Source organism: Balaenoptera borealis (genome assembly GCF_965194805.1).
Source record: "Balaenoptera borealis genome assembly, chromosome: 2".
In the NCBI taxonomy this organism is placed as follows: Eukaryota; Metazoa; Chordata; class Mammalia; order Artiodactyla; family Balaenopteridae; genus Balaenoptera; species Balaenoptera borealis.
This window is the reverse complement of record NC_138867.1, coordinates 183808810-183831417: the sequence shown is the minus strand read 5'-3', so window position 1 is coordinate 183831417 and position 22608 is coordinate 183808810. Positions and strand designations below refer to the sequence as shown.

At 59.1% G+C, this 22608-nt stretch overlaps 2 protein-coding genes across 9 annotated transcripts; one reads left to right on the top strand and one right to left on the bottom strand.

Annotated features, from left to right (window-relative positions):
* Window positions 1-3052, bottom strand: IZUMO4 (IZUMO family member 4). 3 transcript variants are annotated; one of them, XM_082381818.1, is made up of 9 exons: window positions 2543-2787; window positions 2380-2460; window positions 2192-2263; window positions 1689-1715; window positions 1505-1580; window positions 1311-1358; window positions 1212-1226; window positions 858-875; window positions 1-291 (listed from the first exon to the last, which is right to left on the bottom strand). In XM_082381818.1, the coding sequence occupies exons 1-9, from the start codon at window positions 2754-2756 to the stop codon at window positions 201-203; spliced, it is 642 nt and encodes a 213-aa protein (XP_082237944.1). In that variant the 5' UTR covers window positions 2757-2787; the 3' UTR covers window positions 1-200. The 3 variants fall into 3 exon arrangements, 2 of the variants coding, with proteins under 2 accessions (XP_082237944.1, XP_082237943.1); XM_082381817.1 differs by lacking the exon at window positions 1-291 and having other exon boundaries at window positions 860-1226; window positions 2543-3052; XR_014241768.1 differs by lacking the exon at window positions 1-291 and having other exon boundaries at window positions 861-875; window positions 1212-1358; window positions 2543-3052.
* Window positions 3053-3153: 101 nt separating this feature from the next.
* On the top strand, window positions 3154-21222 carry MOB3A (MOB kinase activator 3A). Of its 6 annotated transcripts, XM_082381840.1 has the most exons (6): window positions 3163-3306; window positions 3929-3988; window positions 7822-7938; window positions 13704-14227; window positions 18377-18579; window positions 19890-21222. In XM_082381840.1, the coding sequence occupies exons 4-6, from the start codon at window positions 13807-13809 to the stop codon at window positions 19917-19919; spliced, it is 654 nt and encodes a 217-aa protein (XP_082237966.1). In that variant the 5' UTR covers window positions 3163-3306; window positions 3929-3988; window positions 7822-7938; window positions 13704-13806; the 3' UTR covers window positions 19920-21222. The 6 variants fall into 6 exon arrangements, with proteins under 6 accessions (XP_082237965.1, XP_082237964.1, XP_082237966.1 ...); XM_082381838.1 differs by lacking the exon at window positions 3929-3988 and having other exon boundaries at window positions 3156-3306; XM_082381843.1 differs by lacking the exon at window positions 7822-7938.
* Window positions 21223-22608: the final 1386 nt, after the last annotated feature.

Here is a 22608-nt window from a genome sequence, read left to right as displayed (position 1 = left end):
AAATGTCAGGGATATTTAATCATTCCGTCAAACAGCTGTGATCCCGCTGCTATGTACAAACCCATCTACCTCCCTTCCCCTCCTCCCAGCCCCGGCCCGGCCCAGCCTGGGCTCCAAGGGGGTGGGGCACCCAGGCAGCAGCAGGCCTGCTCCACAGCGCCAGACCGTGGCGGGGGCGGGTCTGGCGGGCCTGGCCGCCCTCAGTGCTGCATCAGGCACTCGGAGGCGTTTTCCAGAGTCAGGTTGGCCAGGTGCGGGGGCTCCAGACACCTGAAGCTTGGTGATAACAAGCTGCAAGGAGACGTGGGTGCCCCCGGTCCTTCCTCCCCTCCCGCACCTTGCTCTCCCTGGTGGGTTTTTGCTGGGGACCTGGGCCCCTCCTCCCAGCTGGGCATGTGACAGGGCTGCAGACAGACCCTCAAGCTGAACTCGGAGGCCTTGCGTGTTCTCACATCCCTAGGACAGCAGTGGGGTCACGCCCTACACTCCCACGACTAGGGCTGAAAAGGCAGCAATGAGTGGGGGGGGCATGGGGTTCTGATCTCTGGCTTAGGCACAACTCCTGCCCCTGGAGTTCACCCATGTCCCTGCGGCTTACCCCCACTGGGTCACTCACAAGGCTGGAGTGGTTCTGTGTGTCCAGGCGAGGAGGAGGAGGAGCTCATGTTTATTCATGGAGTGATGGCATGGGCGGGGTTGCAGACGTGATGTCCACATGTCCCAGGTGCAGAGAGGGAGTCCTGCCCGGCTGCGCCCACCCCATCCAACACCCCTGCCCTCCCCCACTGACTGGGACAACCCCACGCCACATACCCCCGCCTGCTCCAGGAGGACGGGCCTGGGGGGGGGGGCCTTACCTTGTGTTGGTGTCCTGTCTGAAAGACACAACAGGCCCCAGTTAGCTCCGAGCTTTGGGGCTGAGGTTGTGCCTGTGGCCCTGAGGCACCTCCACTGGGGCACGCCTCCACCAGGGGGCGCCCTCCCCAGCTCCGACCACAGCCTGCCACTGGCCTGGGGCAGGGGTAGGACCAGACTCTGGGGACCCCTTAACCAGGATGTGCTCCTCGTGCCAGCCGAGCTCAGAGACCCTGGGAGGTAGAGGCTGGGCCCGCCACACCAGGGGCAGGTGCTGCCTTCTGTGGCTGCCCCAGCACATACTCACCCACGAGGACGCACACGCACACTGCCTTTGGGGAGCGGGAACTACTTACTTGCTCCAGTTATTTCTACAATGACAGCAAGACTGGAGTCAGGGCCAAGCGGCCTTGATCGGGGGTCTCTCCTCCCCGAGCCCAGCTGCCCTGACTCACATGTGCTGGAGGAGGCCCTGCACTGCTGTCTCCCACTCTGCCGACGACCTGCGGGGACACGGGGTGTGGAGGGGGCGCAGCCCACATTCAGGGGCCAGGTGGGGGGCTTCCATCCCCTGCCCGGGTGATGAGGGGACCCTCCAGGGAGAGCCTCGGACCCCAGGGGCAGGGGGCCGCCCGCATCTGAGCCCTACTCGCAGTTGTAGCCAAAGCAGACGACGTGCGAGTTCGTGCAGTTGGTGCAGGAGATGGTCTCGTACTGGAAGATGCCTGTAACACACCAGAGGCGGCCGCACCCTCCCTTCACCCTCAGCCTCTGGGGCCCCGAGCTGCCGCCACTGCCACCACACCCCACAACCCGGACAGAGGCTCACTCACCGCAGTGACGCTGACAGTCGATGCGGCCTGTGGGGGGACGAGAGCACAGCCGGCGCCTTCTTAGCAGGCCTGGCCTGTCCCCCGCTCTCTCCCCCTCCCAGGCTGCCCAAGGCTCAGGGCCTGTCCGTTGGTCACTTAGGTGGGCCCCAGCCTGGGATGGGGCAAAGCACGGGGGAGGGCGGCCGCAAGACTCTGAGGCCTCCAGGGACCCGTTGGGGGGAGGTAGCAGGGACGGGTGGGATTTATCCTTCAAGGCCTCCTGTTGGTGCCCACTGGATGAAAAGGGCCCCTCTCAGGGTATGGCCCTTCTCCCCCGTTTCTGCCCTTTCTGAGTTCTGACACCTGGCTGCACCAGGCCAGACGCCCTGTTCACATTACTCCAGCCTCACCACGACCTGGCCAGGACCCCAGGCCTGGAAGGAGACTGAAATACTCGCGTGGCCCTGGGTCCTCAGGCCCTGGGCAGCAGCACCCTCTCTCTCCCCCAGCCCTCATTTGCTCACTTTCGATGATGGCATTCTGGATGAGGTGCACCTGCTCCCGGAAGATAGCTCGCAGCTCGTTGGGAAAATACCCTGATGGCGGGAAGGCAAGAGGGGGGAGGTCACGCACAGTCGGCGGGCGGACCTGAGGTGTCCTGGGGCGGGTGGGCTCTGCCTCAGTCCCCCGTGCACGGCGGTCGCCCCCTTACCAGGGAAATACATCTTCCCCTTGTACAGTTGATCCATCCTCTGGTACACGACGTTCGCCACTTGGTTCAGCTTCTCCCGGGCTGGGGACGGCAGGAGGAGGCGTGTGAGCGGGCCGGGGCCTGGCTGGGCCGGGGGCGCTCCCGATCGCGGCCCCGCACTCACTGATCTCCGCGGGGATGGCCAGATGCAGCTCCTTCATTGTGTCCTGGCTCCAGTCAGTGAGCAGCGAGCCCGACACGGGGATGTCGCCCACCCACCAGGACTTGAGGTTCACGTGATGGCGGTAGAAGGAGAACTTCTCCGAGAAGTTGCCGTGGCAGTGCAAGCAGCCACGGGCCAGCGCCGCTGTCAGAGCCAGGCACAGCAGCAGTGCCATGGCCCGCCCCCGCCCGCCGCCGGCCAACCGACGGCGCCTCCCGCGCCACGCCCCTCCACCGCGCACCAACCAACGGTATCTCCTGCCACACCCCCAGCCGGGCACCAACCAACGACGCCCTCTCGGGCCCGGGCCGCGCCCCCCACCCACACCCCGCCCCCGGCTTAGGCCCCGCCCCCGCAACGGACAACTGAGGAAGCCGGTTCCTTTTTCAGGCCCCGCCCACGAGCCGCCACTCCCGGGGAGGCTCCACCTCTCTGTTGGCCCCGCCCGCGACCTCGCTCCACGCATGCGCCATCGGCCGGCGCAAGCTCCTCCTTCCAGGCTGGCCTCTGTTCGAGTCCCCGCCCCGCGCTACGCGCAAGCTCCGCCCGCAGGTCTCCCCGGAAGCCGGGGAGGCCTCGGCCCGGAGCGGAAGTATATCCGGCCGGGGGGTGGGGTGGTCGTGCGCGGAGTTTGTCCGGCCTGGCGGCGAGGCTACGCTGGCCAGCGGCCCGGGGACGCGGTTCAGCGGCGAGCTTGGCCCGACTCTTCTGGCGGCAGGCGGCAGGTGGGTACTCAGAGAGGCGACCGCGGGCGTTGGGGAGACCGAGCCCCTCAGGAGAGGAGACCGCGGGCGGCGGGGAGACCGGGCCCCTCAGAGAGGGTGAACGGTAGTGGAGGGGAGGGGAGCCGGTGGCGGCCCTTGGTGGAATTAGGGGTTACATGTGTCACTTTGGGGTCACCCCCTGGCCGTGTCAGTAACCAGGACCCCACCTCCTGGTGTGGATGGAAAGTCCACAGGATTTTACGGCTCCCAGCACACCGGGACCCCGCCCTCTGAAAGCAGGCTTCTCGGTCCCCAGAACCCGTGAGCAGTGGGAGGTGTTTGCGTGTCAGCACTGCCCACTGGCTGACTCCACCGCTACGTCTGTGCACTGGCTGTAGGGCTTGCGTTTGCTTTAAAGGCCCATGTATTTTACAAAATGTCACTGAGGAGGGAAGGGGGTGTGTGATCGGGGTGATTCTCTTTGTGACGGAGAGTCACAAAGCAGAAAATAAATTGCCAGTGATGCTTCCACCCAGAGAGCCACTCACTGCTCATTTTGGGGTAAGAGTCTTCCAGTCTACTCATATGTGCTTTCTGCTCCTTGCATCTTTTTTTTTTTTTTTTTTTTTTTAACCTTTTATAGAGGCTCAACTGACATGCAATGAACTGCACACATTCACAGCATACACTTGGATAAATTTTGGTATGTGATGCGCGAGCACTTTGCATATTTCACCCCCACTGCCTGTCGGCACTTTCGTGATTTTGGACTTGCTTCTGTTACAAGTGGCCCCCGCCGGCGGCTTCTTTGTTCTTCCTTCCCCGCAACATAAAGTTCAGGGGCTTTTATCAGCCCATTTTACAGACTCAGCGCGGAGTGATGCCAAGAATCCTGGCCCTGGCCAGTGTCAGGACAGGGCGCTGCAGCCTCCCAAAGCCCTGAGCACCCGTCCACCCACCTCCCCCCACCCCAAGTTCATGGTAGCCTGTCAGTGTCTGTTGTACTGATTATGGAGTGGAGCAAGTGGAAGTCCTGGCTGCCCCGCCCCTGCCTGCACCGTGGGGCGCCCTGTTTCTCCCCTCCCTTCCGGAGGCGCCCTTTGTTTGTTCACCTCAAACCTCAACCTTCTCTGATCCAGAGCCTCTCCCCTCCCCGGGGTCCGAATCCAGCGCCCACCTCAGACAGCACCCATCCCATTGCTCCTGTCCTCTGACAGGTGGGTTTTCCCCTTTTAAACCACCCCGGAGCCGGGCTGTCCAGTGCAGCAGCCACTGGCCCCGCATGGCTAATGAGCACCTGAAACGTGGCTGGTCCAAAATGGGATGCGCCATTCGTGTAAGATATGCACCAGTTTCCGGAGACTCTGTGTGTTAAGGTGGGGGTGGGGCGGGGAGTGTGTGCAAATTATTTCCTTAATATTTTCTATGTTTGTTAGATGTTGAAGTGATGTTTTGGTGCTCTTGGGTTAAATAGTATATATTATCAATGTTGAAGTCACTTTTTTCATTTTTTACTTTTCAGTGTGGCTACCGAAAGGTTAAAAATTACATACGTGGTGTACATTATATTTCAATGTGTTCCATGGCATTTATTCTTTTTTTTTTTTTTTTTTAATTTTTGGCTGCATTGGGTCTTCGTTGCTGCGTGCGGGCTTTCTCTAGTTGTGGCGAGCGGGGGCTACTCTTTGTTGCGGTGCGCGGGCTTCTCATTGCGGTGGCTTCTCTTGTTGTGGAGCACGGGCTCTAGGCGTGCAGGCTTCGATAGTTGTGGCACGCAGGCTTCCGTAGTTGTGGCTCGTGGGCTCTAGAGCGCAGGCTCAGTAGTTGTGGCGCACAGGCTTAGCTGCTCCGCGGCATGTGGGATCTTCCCAGACCAGGGCTCGAACCCGTATGCCCCGCATTGGCAGGCGGATTCTTAACCTCTGTGCCACCAGGGAAGGCCCCTGGGTTCACTCTTGGTGTTGTATGCTCTCTGGGTTTGGACAATGTGTACTGACATGTACCCATCATTTATCACACGGAGTAGTTTCGCTTCCCTAAAAACCCCCTGTGCCCCCCGTTCATGTGTCCCTTAGCCCCCACCCCCACTGCCTTCCACAACCACTGGTCCTTTTTTGCTCTGCCCTTTCCACAGCGTCACAGAGTTGGAATCGCAGTGTCGCCTTGTCAGACGGGCTTCGTTCACTTGGTGGTGGGTGTTTACGGTTCCTCGTGTCTCTTCGTGGCTTGATAGTTTGCTTTTTATTTGGACCTCCCTAAAGGAAGAGTAACTATCATCTTGAAAATCTGGACCGTGGCATTCGCACACCAGGTGCCTCAGATAGCTGTGACAGGCTGAGTTCTAAGATCACCTGTGTCTCTCAGCAAAAGCATAAGTGGTTATTTTTGTCCCTGAGGGGGTTCTTGGAAGTGCTGTTTCAGTTCCAGGACTCTAGATGATTTGTATTCCTAAGAAGGTTAAGCTAGTCTGTTTCACGTGTGAGGACACTCCCAAGCCAGCCAGAGTTCATGGAAAAGTCAGCCATTAACCATCATTCCGGGAGCTGCTCTCTCATATCCAGGGCTTCTCGAAATGGAGGTTGAACAAAAATTCCCCAGGCAGCCGGCTTGGAACTTGGGTTTTTACTCTGGGAACTTTTGGACATGCCCCAGCTGGTGAGCTCTGCTCTTGACTTCCTGGAATTGCGAGGTTCAGATTGCTGCAGCAAAAGAGGCGAATCCGACTTCAGAAACCGAGTTCTGGGAAGGAGATGGTCATTCCTGCGGCTCCTGAGTCCCAAATAAGACATCCGGGGCCGGGTCACTCTCTGGGGAGGCCGTGCCGGGTGCCGTGGGGTGTGGAGCAGCCTCCCTGATCTCCACCCACTCGGTGCCTGGAGCATCCCCATAGTGACAACCACAGAAGTCCCCCGTGGCCCCTGGGGGTAGGGTCGCCTCATTCGAGACCCACGGCTGCGGCTGAGCGTGGCAGGAGCGTGGCAGGAGCTCTTGCCGGCGCCTGGAGAGAGTGCGGTCCTTGGTGGACGCCCTCCCCACAGACTGGGTCAGCGCACAGGCCAGTCCAGATCCCGAGGACCCTGATGTTGAGAGGAAGTTTGGGCAGCCAGCGAAGGGGAGCTCGTGGTGGACGGGAGATTGGGCCACGGTTTCTTGTCCGTTACCCTTTCTGACACGCAGGACTCGGGTCAGTTAAACACGCGGTGACGGCTCTTGCAGCCTCGGACCGGGTCCTCTGAAGGAAGAGGTGTGGCTCCTACACAGACACACCGCCCACGACCTCCCCTCGCGTTTCTCTCCTTTCTGTCCCCCCCCCACCCCCCGTGACACCATTCTGTTGAACAGAAAATCGCGTTTGCCCCCATGGGGAACTGAGACTGAGGAAGGAGGTTCGGAGGAGAATCGTGGCGCTGGGCTGTGTGCACCCAGCAGCCCCTCTCCGTCTGGGTGGAGTGAAGGCCGTGGACGTGGGGACAGCCAGGTTTAGATCCCAGGCCAGCTCTCATCTGCTGTGGGCTCAGGGCTCTCAGAGGCCCCAGGGAGGGTCCTTCCTGCCTCTCTCCCGGCTTCTGGTGCGGCCGGCCATCCTACTCATTCCTTGGCTTGTAGGGCTTATAGACGCATCACCCGATCTCTGCTTCCCTCACATGGCTGTCTCCCGGTGTCTGTGTCCAGATCTCCCTCTTTTTATAAGGACAACAGTCACTGGCCTAGGGCCCACCGTCCTCCAGTGTGACCTCATCTTAACTTAACTGCATATGCAACGACCCCACTTCCAAACAGGGTCCCTTCACAGGTTTGGGGGGTTAAGACTTCAACATGTCTTTTGGGGCTTGGGAATGTGATTTAGCCCATAAAGGGGGATAGGAAGTGACTGCTTATGGGCACGGGGTTTCTTTGTGGGGTGATGAGAATGTTCTGGAATTAGATAGTGGTGATGGTTGCATACTCCATGATTTTTCTAAAAGCCATTGAATTGTATGCTTTTAAAGGGTGGAGTTTATAGCTGTGTGAATTATATCTCAATTGGCTTTTGTAAAAAAAAAAAAAAAAAAAAAGGATGATCAGGAGGGCTGGAATATACAGAACCCGCTAAAGCACCTGGCTTTCGTGTGTGTCCCACAGGATGGCGGGCCGCCTCGCCACCCAGGCTGCAGTTGCAGTATTTAAATATAAACATTTAGTTGATGGAAGACAGCTCTGGAGCGCAGCCATCTTTAACAGGACAGATCCTGGGCCGTGAGCATCTTCCAGCCAGACACTCAGCCTTCCAGGCCAGGGACCAGGGCTTACACACCAACCGAAAACGTGCGGGACCTCCGAGCTTGGGGCCTGTCCCCATGGCGGCGGTGGCCGGGCAAGATGTGGAAGCACCGGAAGGAAGTGGCCGCCGGGCCAAGGTGCGGCAGTTGCTTACAGGAACTGTTTCATTTTGTTCTTAGAAGAAAACGGGGGTGCGTGTGTGCTGGGGAGGCGAGCTTTGTCATCTTAACTTTTGTCACTCTCAGAGTTTGAGTGCCATACGCATCTCGTCTGCAGGAAGAACCAGGGGAGCCCTTGGCGCTGAATTCCGAGAAGCCTGTCCTGCCTACCCCCCGGCCCCGCCGTCCTTGGAGGTGTTCTGAGAAGGACCAAGACAAAACGGCCCCAGAGACGGTACCCGGGACGGCGGGGCGGTGGTGGGCAGCAACTCCCGGGCGCCCTGGCCTGCGGCAGCACTTCTCGAGGAAAAGGCACTTCCGGTGGCCGGCCACCCCGCGGCCGCGGGAGCATGTGTTTCTGATAGAAAGCTCTTTGCTTTTGATGGGACCTTTGCCCATCCAGGAAGTTTTTCAGAAAATCATTGCTTCCACTTAGAAAAAAACCCTCCCACTTTCTGAGGAGACAGAAGGGCAGGCAGGAACCTTCCAAGCCCCTTCCGCTGCCCCGCCCTGTCTTGCAGAACTGTCCTGGCTTGGGTCAGCCCACGGCATGACGGGCTGTGGATAGAGCCGCGGGGTCGCCCCCGCCCCCTCCCCGAGGCCCTCCTCTCCACCCCGCAGACGCACCTGTCTGACAGGTCATGCGTCCCCAGGTGACATCGTGGGGAGTTAGACTCCCAAACCTGTCCGCAGAGAGGCCTCAGAATCAATAGAAGGCAGCAGTGGGACACTAGCGGGCTGCGTTTCTCTTGACACTGTGGTTTCCGTGAGGGCTAGAAGGCCGGCTGCAGGGTGGATAAGGAACCTGGGCGGGGGGGTGCACAGAAGCAGCTGCCAGGGCTCAGCGGCCGGTCTGGCCCAGCTCTCCCCCCCGACCCCCGCCGCCCCACCCCGGCTGGACAACACGGAGCACCCCGCTCCGTCTTCTCGCGACCAAAGTGGGGCTGCGCTCAGCCCGGGCCGAAGGGTGTTTGGAAGCTGAAATCGGTCTGTGCCGCTGGCAGGTGGTGGGCACGGGGCAGGATGGCTTGAGTCGCTAGTGGGTCCGCACAGGGTCACTGTCCCTTGACCTGCAGCCAAGTGGCCTGAGAGTGGCTGGTTTGCAGATGAATCACCTGGGCAGGTTCACGGCCCCCTGGGAAGTTTGCAGTCACAGGTGGGGCCGCAGGGTCCCCACGCGACGCGTCCAGCGCCCATGCCCTCGCGTAGAGAGGTCCCGGCTGCCCAGCGCAGGGGACACGGTCAGTCTCTGCAACAGAGGGTCGGGGCAGGTGGCCTCTTTTAATCAGTGCCTCCTGCGGGGTCTGAGGTCCTCCACGTCGGGAGAGAAGCGGGCAGGTGGGGCGTTTGTGGCTGCACCCTGTACTCAAATGCATTCCCTTCTCGGACGCACCACCTTCCTGCCCTCCAGGCCCTGGGCACCTGGGGCTGTGCCTGCACCGCCAAAACCAGGGAGAGTCGGAGCCGGAAGCACCCAGCCGGCCTGCAGGCATTGCAGAGGCACCTGGTGCGGGAGCAGCCCCGGCCCAGAGGGCACTTGGCCCTGGGTTTGGGATGAGACGGGCAGAAGCTCGAATAGCGGAGGGGTGGGGCTGTGGAGGCGGGTGGCCGGGCAGAAGGAGCCACGGCTTCACCCCCACGGTCCAAGGTGCGGAGTCGACTCCCCCCCGCTGCCAGCTGCGTGACTTAGCACTGATTTACTAATCATTAACTAGTGGGGCTGAGTCACCATCTTCTAACCCAGTGGTTCTCACCTAGGGTGGTCCTGCCCCCAGGGGACACTGGGCCATGTCTGGGGACATCTGTGGTCTTCAGGACTGGGCGGAGCTCCTGGCATCGAGGGGGTGGGGGCAGGGATGCTGCCCGGGCCGGCCCTGATAGCAGCAGTGCTAGGTCTGGGCCTCAGTCTCTAAAGTGGGGGTTCTCTTTTGTTCTGAGGGTTACTGTGAATGCCTCGCTGGGTGTTAACCAAGGTGGCAGGAAGTGATGATGGCTTTGGGGAAGGAAGTGAAGGCACTTCTGGTCTGTGGACGAGGCACGGGGCCTCCTTGCTCCAGAGCACAGGTGGCCTCTAGCTGCGTCGCCAGGGGGCTCCTTACGCAGCGAGTGTTCACTCTGTGACACATCAGTGACTGCACCTTTTACCCCATGTAGTTTTCCGTGCTTGTGTTGTTACCTTTCACGGTAAACAGATTTTACAGGTAGCGCTGACCTCAGTTTGAGCTGAGAGGGAAACTGCTTGAGTTCTTTATGGTGCCCGGGGTAGCGGTGCCTGGGGTAGCGGCTCAGCCCGCACTTGCTCGGCTTGTCCCCCGCGCCCTGCTTTAAAAATGGCAACTTTACTGACTGTCACTCACATACCGGACTTTCCACCTGTCTCCCGTGTGCATTCCAGCGTTTTCAGTACATTCACAACGTTTGCAGCCACCGTCTCTGTCTAGTTCCAGAACATTCCATCACCTCAGAAGAAGCCCCATCGTCAACAGCAGTCACTCCCCATCCCCTCCCCCAGCCCCTGACAACCAGGAACCCACTCTCTGTGTCTGTGGATTGGCCTGTTCTGGACGTTTCCCATCAGTGGAATCACACACCGTGGGTCCTTCTGTGTTTGGCTTCTCTCACTGAGCATCGTGTCCTCAGGGTCCATGCACGTGGTGGCGAGTGTCAGGGATTCACCCCTTTTCACGACGGAGTGATGTTCCCGTGTGTGGATCAGTGCGCCCGTTGCTGGGCATTTGGGTGTCTCTACCTTTTGGCTGTTGTGAACCATGCTGCTGGGCACATGCACAGGTTTTTGTGTGGACATGTGTTGTCACTTCTCTTGGGTGGGCACCCAGGAGAGAATCGCTGGGTGAGATTTAACTATGTTTTGGTAACTGCCAGGCTGTTTTCAACAGCGGTGGCCCCACTTTACGTTCCCACCAGCAGTGCAGGAGGGTTCCGACTGCTCCACGTCCTCACCAGCCCTGTTGATTGTCTTTAGCTTACGGCCATCCTCGTGGGGGGAGGTGGGTCCCTCCGCTCTTCACTGGAGCTCCTCCCGTCCATCTGGCTCCATCCCCGGATGCTCAGCTCCTGTGTTTTGCACAGTTCATGCTGCCTTGAGTTGACCTTCCCACACCCGTAGTGTCCAGCGGGGCCCAGAAGTATGAGCGGGCTTCGCCTGCCAGCGGGGAGAACAGAAGATCCCAGGCCCACATGTTACCAGGGCCTGAGTGACCCAGTTACATCAACTGCAAGTTATTTTGCCCAGCGCTCATTAGGATTATCTGCGTAGCCTCTGTCTGAGTTTCCTAAGACTGCTGTAATAAGTCACCACAGACTTTGTAGCCCAAAACCACACAGATTTATTATCTCACGGTTCTGGAGGTCAGGAGTCTGACTCGGGCCTCACGGGGCTAAATCCAGGCGTGGGCAGGGCTGGTCCTTCCGGAGGCTCCAGGGGAGCAGCGGTTCCCGCCTTTTCCAGCTTCTAGAGGCGCCGCATCCCTGGCTCGCGGCCCCTCCTGCATCCTCACAGCCAGCAGCGCAGCATCTCCCGTCTCTCTGCCTCTGACCCTCCCACCTCCCTCTTATAAGGACCCTGTGATGATGCTGGGCCCACCGGGGAATCCAGGGTCATCCCCGTCTCAGGGGCCTCAACTTAATTCTGTCTGCAAAGTCCCCTCTGCCATTTGAGGTGACACGTCCTCGGGGCCCAGGACCAGGACGGGGGTGTCCCTGGGGCCCTTATCCTGCTGACCACGCCCTCTCCCCTAACCAGGGCAGGGAGGCCTCCTCCATGCTTTCACATTGGATACTTTTTGAGCCCTCTGTGAGCAGGCCCTGTGGACACGCTGAGGACACAGGAGGAGGTAGGGTCACGGTCACTCCCGCCCTAAGGGGAGAGACGCTGGGGTCTCCTCTGCCCCCCTTCCATCGGGCCCCACCCTCCCCACCCCTGGGCTCCAGAAGGATCTGCTCTCAAGGCTCAGCTTGAGCGCCATCTCCCTTTAGGCCAGGGCAACGTTTTGCTTTGTAAATTCTCATAACTTAGAGTCTGCATCGCTCCTGGCTCTGCTGCCCTGGGGGCAGGACCGCCCTGGCTAGAACCCTGGTTTGCGCCCTAGACATCACCTATCCAGCCTCCGGAATTAACCCAGAGGCTCACATTCTAGAGGCAGCTGCTGAAGGCCAGGCCAGGAGCCCTAGGCCTGCGTGGGTTTCCAGACCTCCGAGCTGTGGAAGGGCTGAGCCTGCAGGAGACGCTGGCCTACAGGCCGTGGTGGGTCGTGCCTCAGCTCTTACTAACCGTCTGCTGAGGTCCTACCCCTCCCGGTCGCTCCGCCTGGACCCGCGGACACGGGTCCTCCAAGGCCGGGGTGACCAGACCTGCCGGCCTCGGGCCTGCCCACCTGGAACGGCTTCTCTGTCACTGAGGCCGTCCTGGTGACGTTGACGTCCTCTCTGCAGGGCCGCCCTGGGCCTGGGGGGTGACAGGGTCCCTGCTCAAAGACACATCAGGCCCGGCTCAGATGTGGGACATCCAGAACTTTCTGATAATGAAAGAGGGCTGTTCGAAGCCCCTCAGTTTGTGGCAGTTTGCCACACAGTGTGCTAGTCTGGAGGGCGGGCCACCGGACAAGGCTGATGGTCCCAGGGCCCAGAAACCAACTCCTGAGGGATTTACTAAAACGTCACAGATAAGTGGGGTGTGCATCATATGGGGGTGCACGGGTGCGTGCGGTGGAGCCCAGCCTGGGCGGTGCAGAGGCTCTGCTTCCGCTCTCCCTCTAGGCCGACTTCCCCTTCTGCGGCTGCTCCTGGGTGAGCGCCCGAGACACCCCCGTGCCGGCCACGTCCGCACTCCCGGGAAAGCGCATCCCCGGGCCGGAGATGGAGAGCCGGGGCGGCGGGCCAGCGCTGTCATCGTAGCAGCAGTGGGGGCGGGGATGGCGCGTGACCAGTCCCGAGCGTGAGCCCGACCTGGGCTCCTTGTGCTCGATCTCATCCTTTCGTGCCCTCTGAGGTGGGGTTTGTAACAGAGGAGACGACGCAGAGCAAAGGCTCGGGAGGAGCCGGAGGGGGGACCGGGCATCACGGCAGGGCCATGGCAGCTGCTGCCCCTGTACCGGGGCCTCGTGCCCCAAAACGGGCGGCGTCAGTCACGAGACCAGACGACTCGTAGAGGCATCTTTACTTAGTGCACTGGGGTGGATAGTGTCCCCCCAGATTCATATCCACCCCTTGGAAATGGAGTCTGTGCAGATGTCACGATGGAGAGATGAGGTCGCGATGGGTCACGGCGGCCCCCAATCCAGTGACGAGATTGGGACACAAGACACAGGGAGGATCAGAGAGGCAGCAGGAGTGTACCCCCTCCCAGTCCCGGAGGCCAGAAGCCCCAGATGGGTGTGGGCGGGGCCGGTTCGGCCTGGGGCTCTGAGGGGGCATCTGTCCCAGGCCTCTCTCCCGACTCTAATGGTGCTGGCAGTCCTTGGTGTCCCCTGGCCTGTAGATGCATCACCCCGTCTCTGCGTCCATTATCACATGGCCTTTCCCTGGGTGTCTGTCTTCTCTTATAGGGACACTCATCATTGGATTTAGGGCCCACGGGGATAATCCGGGAAGAGGGCATCCCAAGATCCTTAACCCAATCACATCTGCAAAGACTGCAAAGTCTCTTCTTCCAAATAAGGTCCATTCGCAAGTCCCAGGGCTGTGGACGTCTCTTCGTGGAGACGAAGAGACCACCTCACCTGCGGGGGCCGCCCTCAGCCAGCGTGTGGGAGCTAGCGGTCTCTCCGCTTTACCGAAAGCCTCTGGGCGCAGAGAGGATGCTGCAGGGCCCGGCTCAGTGTCTTCTGCTCTGAGGCAGGGGGATGTGCCTGGGGCAGTGCTGTGCGCCCTTTTGGTGAAACTCAAAACCACAAGTCCCGGGAGTGTCCCCAGTCTGCCCGCCGGTGCTTCCAGAACAGGCTTCTGAGCAGGGTGACAGTGCCTCCTCTTTGTGTGTTCCAGGTCTGGGGGAGACCCAGGGACCCGGTGACCTTCCCATCGTGAGCGTCCCGCCCGGCCCTCCCCGTGGAGGCCTCGCAGGGGGCGTCCTGAGTGCGCGGCGGAGATGTCCAACCCCTTCCTGAAGCAGGTCTTCAACAAGGACAAGACCTTCCGGCCCAAGCGCAAGTTCGAGCCGGGCACCCAGCGCTTCGAGCTGCACAAGAAGGCACAGGCGTCGCTGAATGCGGGGCTAGACCTGAAGCTGGCCGTGCAGCTGCCCACCGGCGAGGAGCTCAACGACTGGGTGGCCGTGCACGTGGTGGACTTCTTCAACCGCGTCAACCTCATCTACGGCACCATCAGCGACGGCTGCACCGAGCGCTCCTGCCCCGTCATGTCAGGCGGCCCCAAGTACGAGTACCGCTGGCAGGACGAGCACAGGTTCCGGCGGCCCACGGCGCTGTCGGCCCCCCGGTACATGGACCTGCTCATGGACTGGATCGAGGTGCAGATCAACAACGAGGACGTCTTCCCCACCAATGTCGGTGAGTCTCTGCGCTTTCATGTTCTTTTCATAACAGCTTTATCAGGATGGAATCCACACACCGTAAAACCCACCCACTTAAAGTGCACCGTTTGATGTCATTTTAGGACAGTTACAGCGTCGTGCAGCTATCAGCTCTATCTAAACCCATCGCCCTGGGACTCCCCTGGTGGTCCAGCGGTTAAGACTCCGCCTTGCAATGCAGGGGGTGCGCGTTCGATCCCTGGTCGGGGAACTAAGCTCCCACATGCTGCATAGTGTGGCCAAAAATTTAAAAAATAATAATAAAAATAAATAAACCCATCACCCTAAAAGAACCCCGTCCCCGTCAGCAGTCACTCCCTACCCCCTCCCCAGCCCCTGACAACCAGGAACCCACTCTGTCTCTGGGTTTGCCTGTTTTGGACGTTTCCCATCAATGGAATCACACACTGTGTGTCCTTCTGCGTCTGGCTTCTCTCACTGAGCATCGTGTTCTCAGGGTCCATCCACATGGTAGCGAGTGTCAGGACTTTCCTCCTTTTCATGGCTGAGTGATGCTCCCATGTGTGGAGGGACTACATTTTGCTTCAAGTTAAGGATCTTGAGATGGAGAGATTATTCTGGATTATCTGGGTGAGCCCTAAATGTCATCACAAGGGTCCTAACAAGAGGGAGACAGAGGGAGACTAGACACCCAGGAGAGCAGAAGACAGTGAAGCAACGGGAGGAGGAAGGGATTGTGAGCCCAGAAAAGGCAGGAACAGGTTCTCCCTGGAGCCCCCGGAGGACCCATCCCTGCCCACACCTGCACTTCGGCCCAGGGCGCCATGTGGACTCTGGCCTCAGGAGCTGTGAGAGAACCCGTATGAGTTGTTCTGAGCCACTGAGCAGGTGGTAACTTGTCCTGGCAGCTGCGGGCGATGGTAGATGTCGTTCTCAATGTTCACCCGGGGCGACACGGCTTCCTGGCAAACCGGCCAGTGTGCAGGCCTCGGGCCCAGCTCTTGGCCGCTGGCGTGCTCTGTGCCTCGTTAAGTTTCTCGCCCGCCGTCGGTACAGTGAACCAGGCTGACTCTGGCGGGGTTTTCAGGGACTCATCTGGGAAAAGGCCATCCGGGAATCATCACTTTCTCAAAATAGAGATTCCTGGGCAGTCCCCCATCAGGTTGCCGGTCCAGGTCTACACATGCTCCCTGTCATCCTGAGTCCCTGCCTTGCTGGGACCCCCTGAAGCCTCCTCAGCTCCTGAGCGGTCCACATCCTAGAACTCAGACCCTGAGGGCCTCTAGTCAGCGCCTCGCCCACGGAAGCAAGTTCTAGTAATCCTACCAAAGAGGAAAGCACTAGAAGGGCGAGAGAAATGAACTTGGCAGACATCACTCAGCTGCCCAGCAGGGGTCAGAGACTCTGCCACACGGCCGCAGTGGGTTCTGTGGCTGCTGCCACCTTCCTCGGGCCACCTGGCCCAGGCCACACCTTCCAGCCCTGTCCACGGACCCTGGGGCCAGCTTCACCCCTCGCCTTGGTTCGACCCCCCAGCCAGGCACGCAGACTGGAATGCTTCCCTTTGCTCGTCTGTGGTGCTGCTCAGAGCCTGCCGCGCTCCTCAAGGTGAAATTTGTGGCCGGGCAAAGAAAGGGCAGCTCCAAAGTTCATCCTACCTCCCGTGCTGGTTCCACTCACACCTGAGCATCCACTTAGGCCCCAAAGCCACCTGCCCACGCTCTTGAGCTTAGACCCAGGATCTTTCCCGTAAAAGAAAAGTTCTTTCACAGACTTTTCCCGTAAAGGGTCAGACAGTAAATCTTTCCGGTTTTTCCCTCGAGATGGTCTGTCTCAGCTACGCGGATCTGCTGTGTAGCCTGAAAGCTGTCATGGACGATATATAAACAGACAAGGGTGCATAAGGAGTGGGCCTGCGTTCCAATAAAACTTTATTTACAGAAGTGGGCGGTGGGCTGGATTTGTGACCCCTGTGTGAGGGCATCGTGGCAGGTGTGGGCAATGCAGTCCCAGAATCTTCTGTTTCTAGGCCCTTCTACGGAGCTGCCACTCCCCCTCCACCCAGGATGGCCCAGGTTGACCTCGGTGACTCCTGGCATCCCTCTCCCAGGAGAGGGGGCAGGGCAGGGCCTTAGCCTCGTTGGGCCCAGGACCCCGTGTGGCTGGTGCCAGCCACACCCTGTGCTCACCTTCCTCTGCTTGCCATGGGCTCTGCACTCTCTCTGACTTCCTGACACTGTTAGGGGACTTCCCTTATGGGGATCCCCATGCCCTGGAGACCGCTGTCCCACCAAGTGGCTTTCACAGGTCTTCAAGACGGCGTGTGCTCCTGAGATGCCCCGTGAATGTGGTCGTCTCTCGAGGGTGGAGCATTTTTTTTTTAATAAATTTATTTATTTATTTATTTATTTATTTTTGGCTGTGTTGGGTCTTCGTTTCTGTGCGAGGGCTTTCTCCAGTTGCAGCGAGCGGGCGCCACTCTTAATCGCGGTGCGCGGGCCTCTCACTGTCACGGCCTCTCCTGTTGCGGAGTGCAGGCTCAGTAGTTGTGGCTCACGGGTTTAGTTGCTCCGCGGCATGTGGGATCCTCCCAGACCAGGGCTCGAACCCGTGTCCCCTGCATTGACAGGCAGATTCTTAACCACTGCGCCACCAGGGAAGCCCCGAGCATTACTTTTGTTTAGCCTTTTTTCTCCAGTCGGATGGAGGGAGAGAACCCAAAGGCCTCGTTGATGCTGAACGAACCTTCCGCAGAGGTAGATCCCTGGAGCCGCTGGACCCTGTCCACCTGTAACAGACGTTCACAGGCGCTTCCGGCTGATGGAATACCAGTCCCATCAGCTGTCACACCCACTGGGACACGCAGGAGGGAGCAGGACGGGAGCTGGGAAGGCGCACATTCATGGGAGCGTCTTTCCCGTTTGCCTCGTGCCTCCACAGGCCTGGGACCTTTCCCTGGCGTGAGCCGCCGCGTGGGCTCATCTTCCACCTCCCACTTGGGCCGGGCTGTTCCCCGTCTCACTGCAGACGCCATCCCGCGACGCCACCCTGCGCACGGATCTCCGGCACTTGCCCGCACGTCTCTGGGGCCTTTGCTCGCTGACCACAGGGCTGTGAAGCACAGCACCGTCCAGCAGCTGACCTCTCCATCTTCCGCAAGCGCGTGCCTGGGGCACCGTGGCTTTCCTTGCGCTTGGTGGCACCTTTGTGCTCCTCCCCCTGGGCTGCCAGCTCGGGAGCCCCTCTCTTGAAGGACTGGGGCCGGTCCACCCTGGTCCTGGGCAGCCCCCTGGTAGTACCGGTTAGGTGGAGCGAATGCGTGGCCTCTGCCCTGTGGGACGAAGAGGACACGAGGTGGGAGCGGGCGAGCACATGGGGGGTGCAGACTAATGCCAGAGGAGGGCTGGGTCCGCCAGTCCCACAGTACGTGTGTGTCACCGCGATTTAGAAAACAGAGTGGCTTCCTGGTGGCACAGTGGCTGAGACGCCACGCTCCCAGTGCAGGGGGCCCGGGTTCGATCCCTGGTCAGGGAACTAAGATCCCACGTGCCGCAGCTAAGCCCACGTGCTGCGACTACTGAGCCCAAGCGCTCTACAGCCAGTGTGCCACAGCAAAGACCCAGCGCGGCCAAAATAAATAAATAATAAATACACTTGAGAAAATAGAAATAAAACGTATTAAATTCAGTAATTGGACAAGAAAGTGCAATATAGTGTATGCATGCAATTAAGTTAGGATATGTACATTCAGATTTAAGTGATGTCATGACACATACGCTGGAGAGAGAGAAGTGTATTAAGTGAAAAATGTCAAAGGCCAAAACATAGGTTTTTATGGGTTCTCCAGTTCTATTACGAAAAATAAACGTAACTGGAGACAGACACACACAGAAGCCTGTGAGCCACCGGAAGCGGGATGGCGTGTCCACAGCTGGCCAGACCGGGGTGGGGCGGGGCGAGGGGTGCGGGACACGTCCAGCGGGCGCTGGGCCGCAAGGGGGCTGCAGTGCTGGCGCTCTATCTGCCGGCGCCCCGCCCCGCCCCGCCCCCAGGCACTGTTAGGGAGCCGAGAAGTGGGCTTCCCAGGCCTGGGGTCCTGCAGAGAGGGGTTCGCGCCTGCAGCTGGGGGCGTGTCCTAGCTGAGCTGCCCCTGCCGCCTCTGCAGGCACGCCGTTCCCCAAGAACTTCCTGCAGGTGGTGAAGAAGATCCTGTCGCGGCTCTTCCGCGTGTTCGTGCACGTCTACATCCACCACTTCGACCGCATCGCGCAGCTGGGCTCCGAGGCACACGTCAACACCTGCTATAAGCACTTCTACTACTTCGTCACGGAGTTTGGCCTCATCGACACCAAGGAGCTGGAGCCGCTGGTGAGCGGGTCGGGGCGTCGTGGGGAGGCGAGTGCCCCCTATCCTGGGGCTGCACGCCCATCGGGGCGCGGGTGGGCGGGTCACCCCGTCGCGCAGCCCAGAGGGGCTCCTGCCTGCAGCTGCCCCCGCTTCCCTGTGGGAGAAACAGATGGGCCTCTGGGTGCCTGTCCCCACCTACACCTCCTCCACCCACCCCCGTCCCCTGCCTGCTGAGAACAAGGATTTTTTTCGTTTTAATTGAGGTAAAATTTGCATAACGTAAAATTAGCCATCATTAAAGTCGACGATTCAGTGGTGTTTAGCACATTCACAGGGTTGGGCAACCACCACCTCTATCCAGTTCCAGAACCTTCCTTCCACCACCCCAAAAGAAGCCCCGTCCCCATCAGCAGTCACCCCCATCCTCCTCCCCAGCCCCTGCAACCACTAACCCACTTTATTTATTTCTTTTATTTTTAAATTTATTTTATTTATTTATTTATTTTTGGCTGTGTTGGGTCTTCGTTGCTGCGTGAGGGCTTTCTCTAGTTGCAGTGAGCGGGGGCTACTCTTCGTTGCGGTGCACGGGCTTCTCATTGCGGTAGCTTCTCTTGTTGCGGAGCACAGGCTCTAGGCGCGCGGGCTTCAGTAGTTACAACATGCGGGCTCAGTAGTTGTGGCGCACGGGCTTAGTTGCTCCGCGGCATGTGGGATCTTCCCGGCCCAGGGCTCGAACCCGTGTCCCCTGCATTGGCAGGTGGGTTCTTAGCCACTGCACCACCAGGGAAGCCCCAGCCCCTATTCTTTTACAACTTTAAAAAATCTCTGAAAACACCTTCACAGAACTTTCTCATTTTTGTATATTCCCTTGCAGGCTCTGCCTATCAGTAAACATTTTTCCAGAGTTAAAATTACAGTGTGCATGCTTAGTGGGGTTGGGGTTTTCCTCTGGGGTAGTGGAATGTTCTGGAATTAGAAGTGGGGTTGTGCACCCTTGTGGAGGTGAATGCCGCTTTACCACAGTTCCTTTTATGTGAATCTCACCAAATACTAAAAATCATCGTGTGCAGTTTTGTGATCAGCTCACTTTTGTTTAACTCAGTGCCCTAATCGCATGGTCATTTGTCCCGCACTGATGCTTAGAGTTAGCTCTTTCTGGACACAGGGACTGTGGGACCCTTCACAGAAAGAGTCTGCGCCCCAGCCTGAGACGCGCTGCCGTCTGCTCTGTATTTCGTAAGATTTGCTTTAAGTGAGGCCTGAGGGCCCCCATGAGACTGCGTCTCCCGATTTCCTGTGTGATTTCCTGATGTCCTGCTTGTTCTTAACAGAAAGAAATGACCGCACGGATGTGCCACTGAGAGCCCCTCGGCCCCGTTGTCACCGAGTCCACATCCGGGGGACAGTCCTACTTGAGGGCCACGTCTCCAGAACAGGGACCGGTGTTTTCTAGCCCAGCAAATTCTGTGCTGTCTGGGCTGCGTCCTCTCTCCGATCCCAAGGTGGCAGCACCCGTGGGTCTGAACCTCCCTGAGCCCCAGTCTCCTCGGCCAGCACAGGGGAGATAGATAGAACTTGAACTCTGTGATTCCATGTGTTATGAGCAACCGGGAAAACCCACTTCGTTTGCAAACCGCTTGCACCTGCCCGGAGGCTGGCCCCACTCGGGTCCGTCTCTTGCACCAGCCCGCCTGCTCGGCCGTGGGTGGCCAGGCCCCCGTCAGCAAGGCTGAGACCCCGCAGTGCCCCCCACTGCGGCCCAGGCCTGGTTCCGAGTGGTACGAGTGCTCGGCTTCCGTCCTCCCCGCATCCTTCCCCCCGGCCACTTCCGTCCCGCAGTTCCTCCGGGACCCTTAGGCTCCTGTGCCGGCTTCCCGAGCCCACACCCACATCCCAGGTGTCCTGGGGCCCCTTCATGTCGCATAAAAGATTGAATTCGTCTAGTTGCATTTACGACCACCATGAGATGTTACCGAAAGAAAAAAGTTTTTTACCTACAAGGAGTGATCCCCCTCCCCTCTAGAAAAATGTCCCCTTTTCGTCGTGAGTAGCAGTACGATTCTGCCAGGGAATGCCTCTCCCCCGGTTTGGGACCTTTGAGTTTCGCCGAATGTTTAGCCGGACTTGGCCTTGCTTCACACGCCTGCCAGCTTCATATCGAAACCCTTTGTCAGCGTGGCCCTCCGTGGCTCCGGGACCAAATCCCAGCACTGTCTCCCCGCAGAAGCTTGGGGGCCCCGCCCACTCGCGCCCCACCCGCGCACAGCATCCTCCGTGGCCTTTCGCCGTGGCGGTCCTGCCCACCTGGACCACACCAGCTCTGAGTACCTCTGGGTGTCTGGGACGCTCGCGGGGAGACGGGGCCGCCACCCGACACCAACACCCAACAAGTGCAATTAACGCGACCTGGGCCTCGGTCCTTCCTGAAGTTGCCGGGATCCCACTCCCGGTGTCCTGGAAAGACTGCAGGAAACCACCCGGTCGCGTGTAGCTCCTCTTAAATGCAGAACCACGACCAAACGCCATAACCACTGTGCCACTCAGGTCACCAGCCAGGTTGGAAAGGTGGCGGGGCTGGAGGGGGGGGCTCCCCTGCCCACCCTCCCGTGCCCGTGGATGTTCCCACCGGACCATCAGAGTAAATCATGTGTCTCCTTACCTGCACCTGCTGGTTGTCATTTCTGTCTTCCTGGTGGGAGGGCCTGGCATTGGGACATGTCCCCAAGTGGCAAAGAAATCTTAGATGTCACAGCAGTTTGTGGCCCCCCAGAGTGTCCCAAGTAGATAAACGTGCACAGAATATCAGTGGGATTAGAATTTCACAGGGTGCAGGGCGGGGCTGATGAGGGCCACTGTCTGGAAAGCAGGTTGAGAAGGCGCCCACTCCCTCTCCCGTTTCTGCTTTGTCTCACGTTGCTTCTGGCACTCAGCAAACATTTTAACTGCTGCCTCTTTGCTACATAAAGAAGGTTCCAGAAAACTTTGAACCGAGTGGGAACAGACAGAGGGGTGTTTTCTGTCTCAGCCCCGTCCTAACTATCCTGTGACCTTGACACATGGGTTTACCCCAAAAATCTCTTATACGTGAGGAATGGGAAGGGGTTACTTACTCTCAGGGGTCGTGGGGCTGACAGGATGGTCTTTTGCCAGGCGGGTTGGGGCCTGTGCTCCAGACCTTCCTGCCCCTAGAGGGCGTGCCGTCTCCATCGGACGGACAGAGTGACTTGGGGGGACTCCCCATCACTTGTAAATACCTTCTAAAAAAGCCGCTGTTTCCTTACCCCTTGATTTTGCAAATGCACCACAGAGGTTTCCAGGACCATTTTAAAGTTTGGGGAGCTGTGATTCGGAACAACAGACCCCGAAGCCATCCACATCCCGGTCCCAGGACTTGTGGATGTGTCAGCTCACGGGGCAGAGGGGACTTTGCAGGTGGGATTAAGTTGAGGCCCCTGAGACGGGGGTGACCCTGGATTCCCCGGGGGGCCCAGCGTCATCCCAGGGTCCTTATAAGAGGGAGGCGGGAGGGTCAGAGGCAGAGAGAGACGGGAGATGCTGCGCTGCTGGCTGTGAGGATGCAGGAGGGGCCGCGAGCCAGGGATGCGGCGCCTCCAGAAGCTGCAAAAGGCGGGAACCGATGCTCCCCTGGAGCCTCCGGAAGGACCGACCCTGCCCTCGCCTGCATTTAGCCCCGTGAGACCCATTTTGGACTTGTGACCTCCAGTACTTTAAGGGAATAAATTTGTATTATTTAAGCCACTGAGTTTGTGGTGACTTGTTAGAGCCGCCATGGGAAACACACACCCTTTAGAAGGAAATATTTCGCATGCCTGGAATGCGAGAATTAGCCAGGCCAGCTTCTGAGCAACTCCTCCCTCCACGGACCTGAGAATCACTCGTCTTAACAGGACAGTTCGCCCCAAAACTTGTCCAACCAGGAGAGGTAGTGGCGGGCAGGAACTGGTGTCTGGAAGTCTGGTCAGCCGGGGCAGTGGTAGAAGAAACCAGCTGTGCTGCTTGTACAAGACCAGCTGGCCCTGTTCCTTCCCG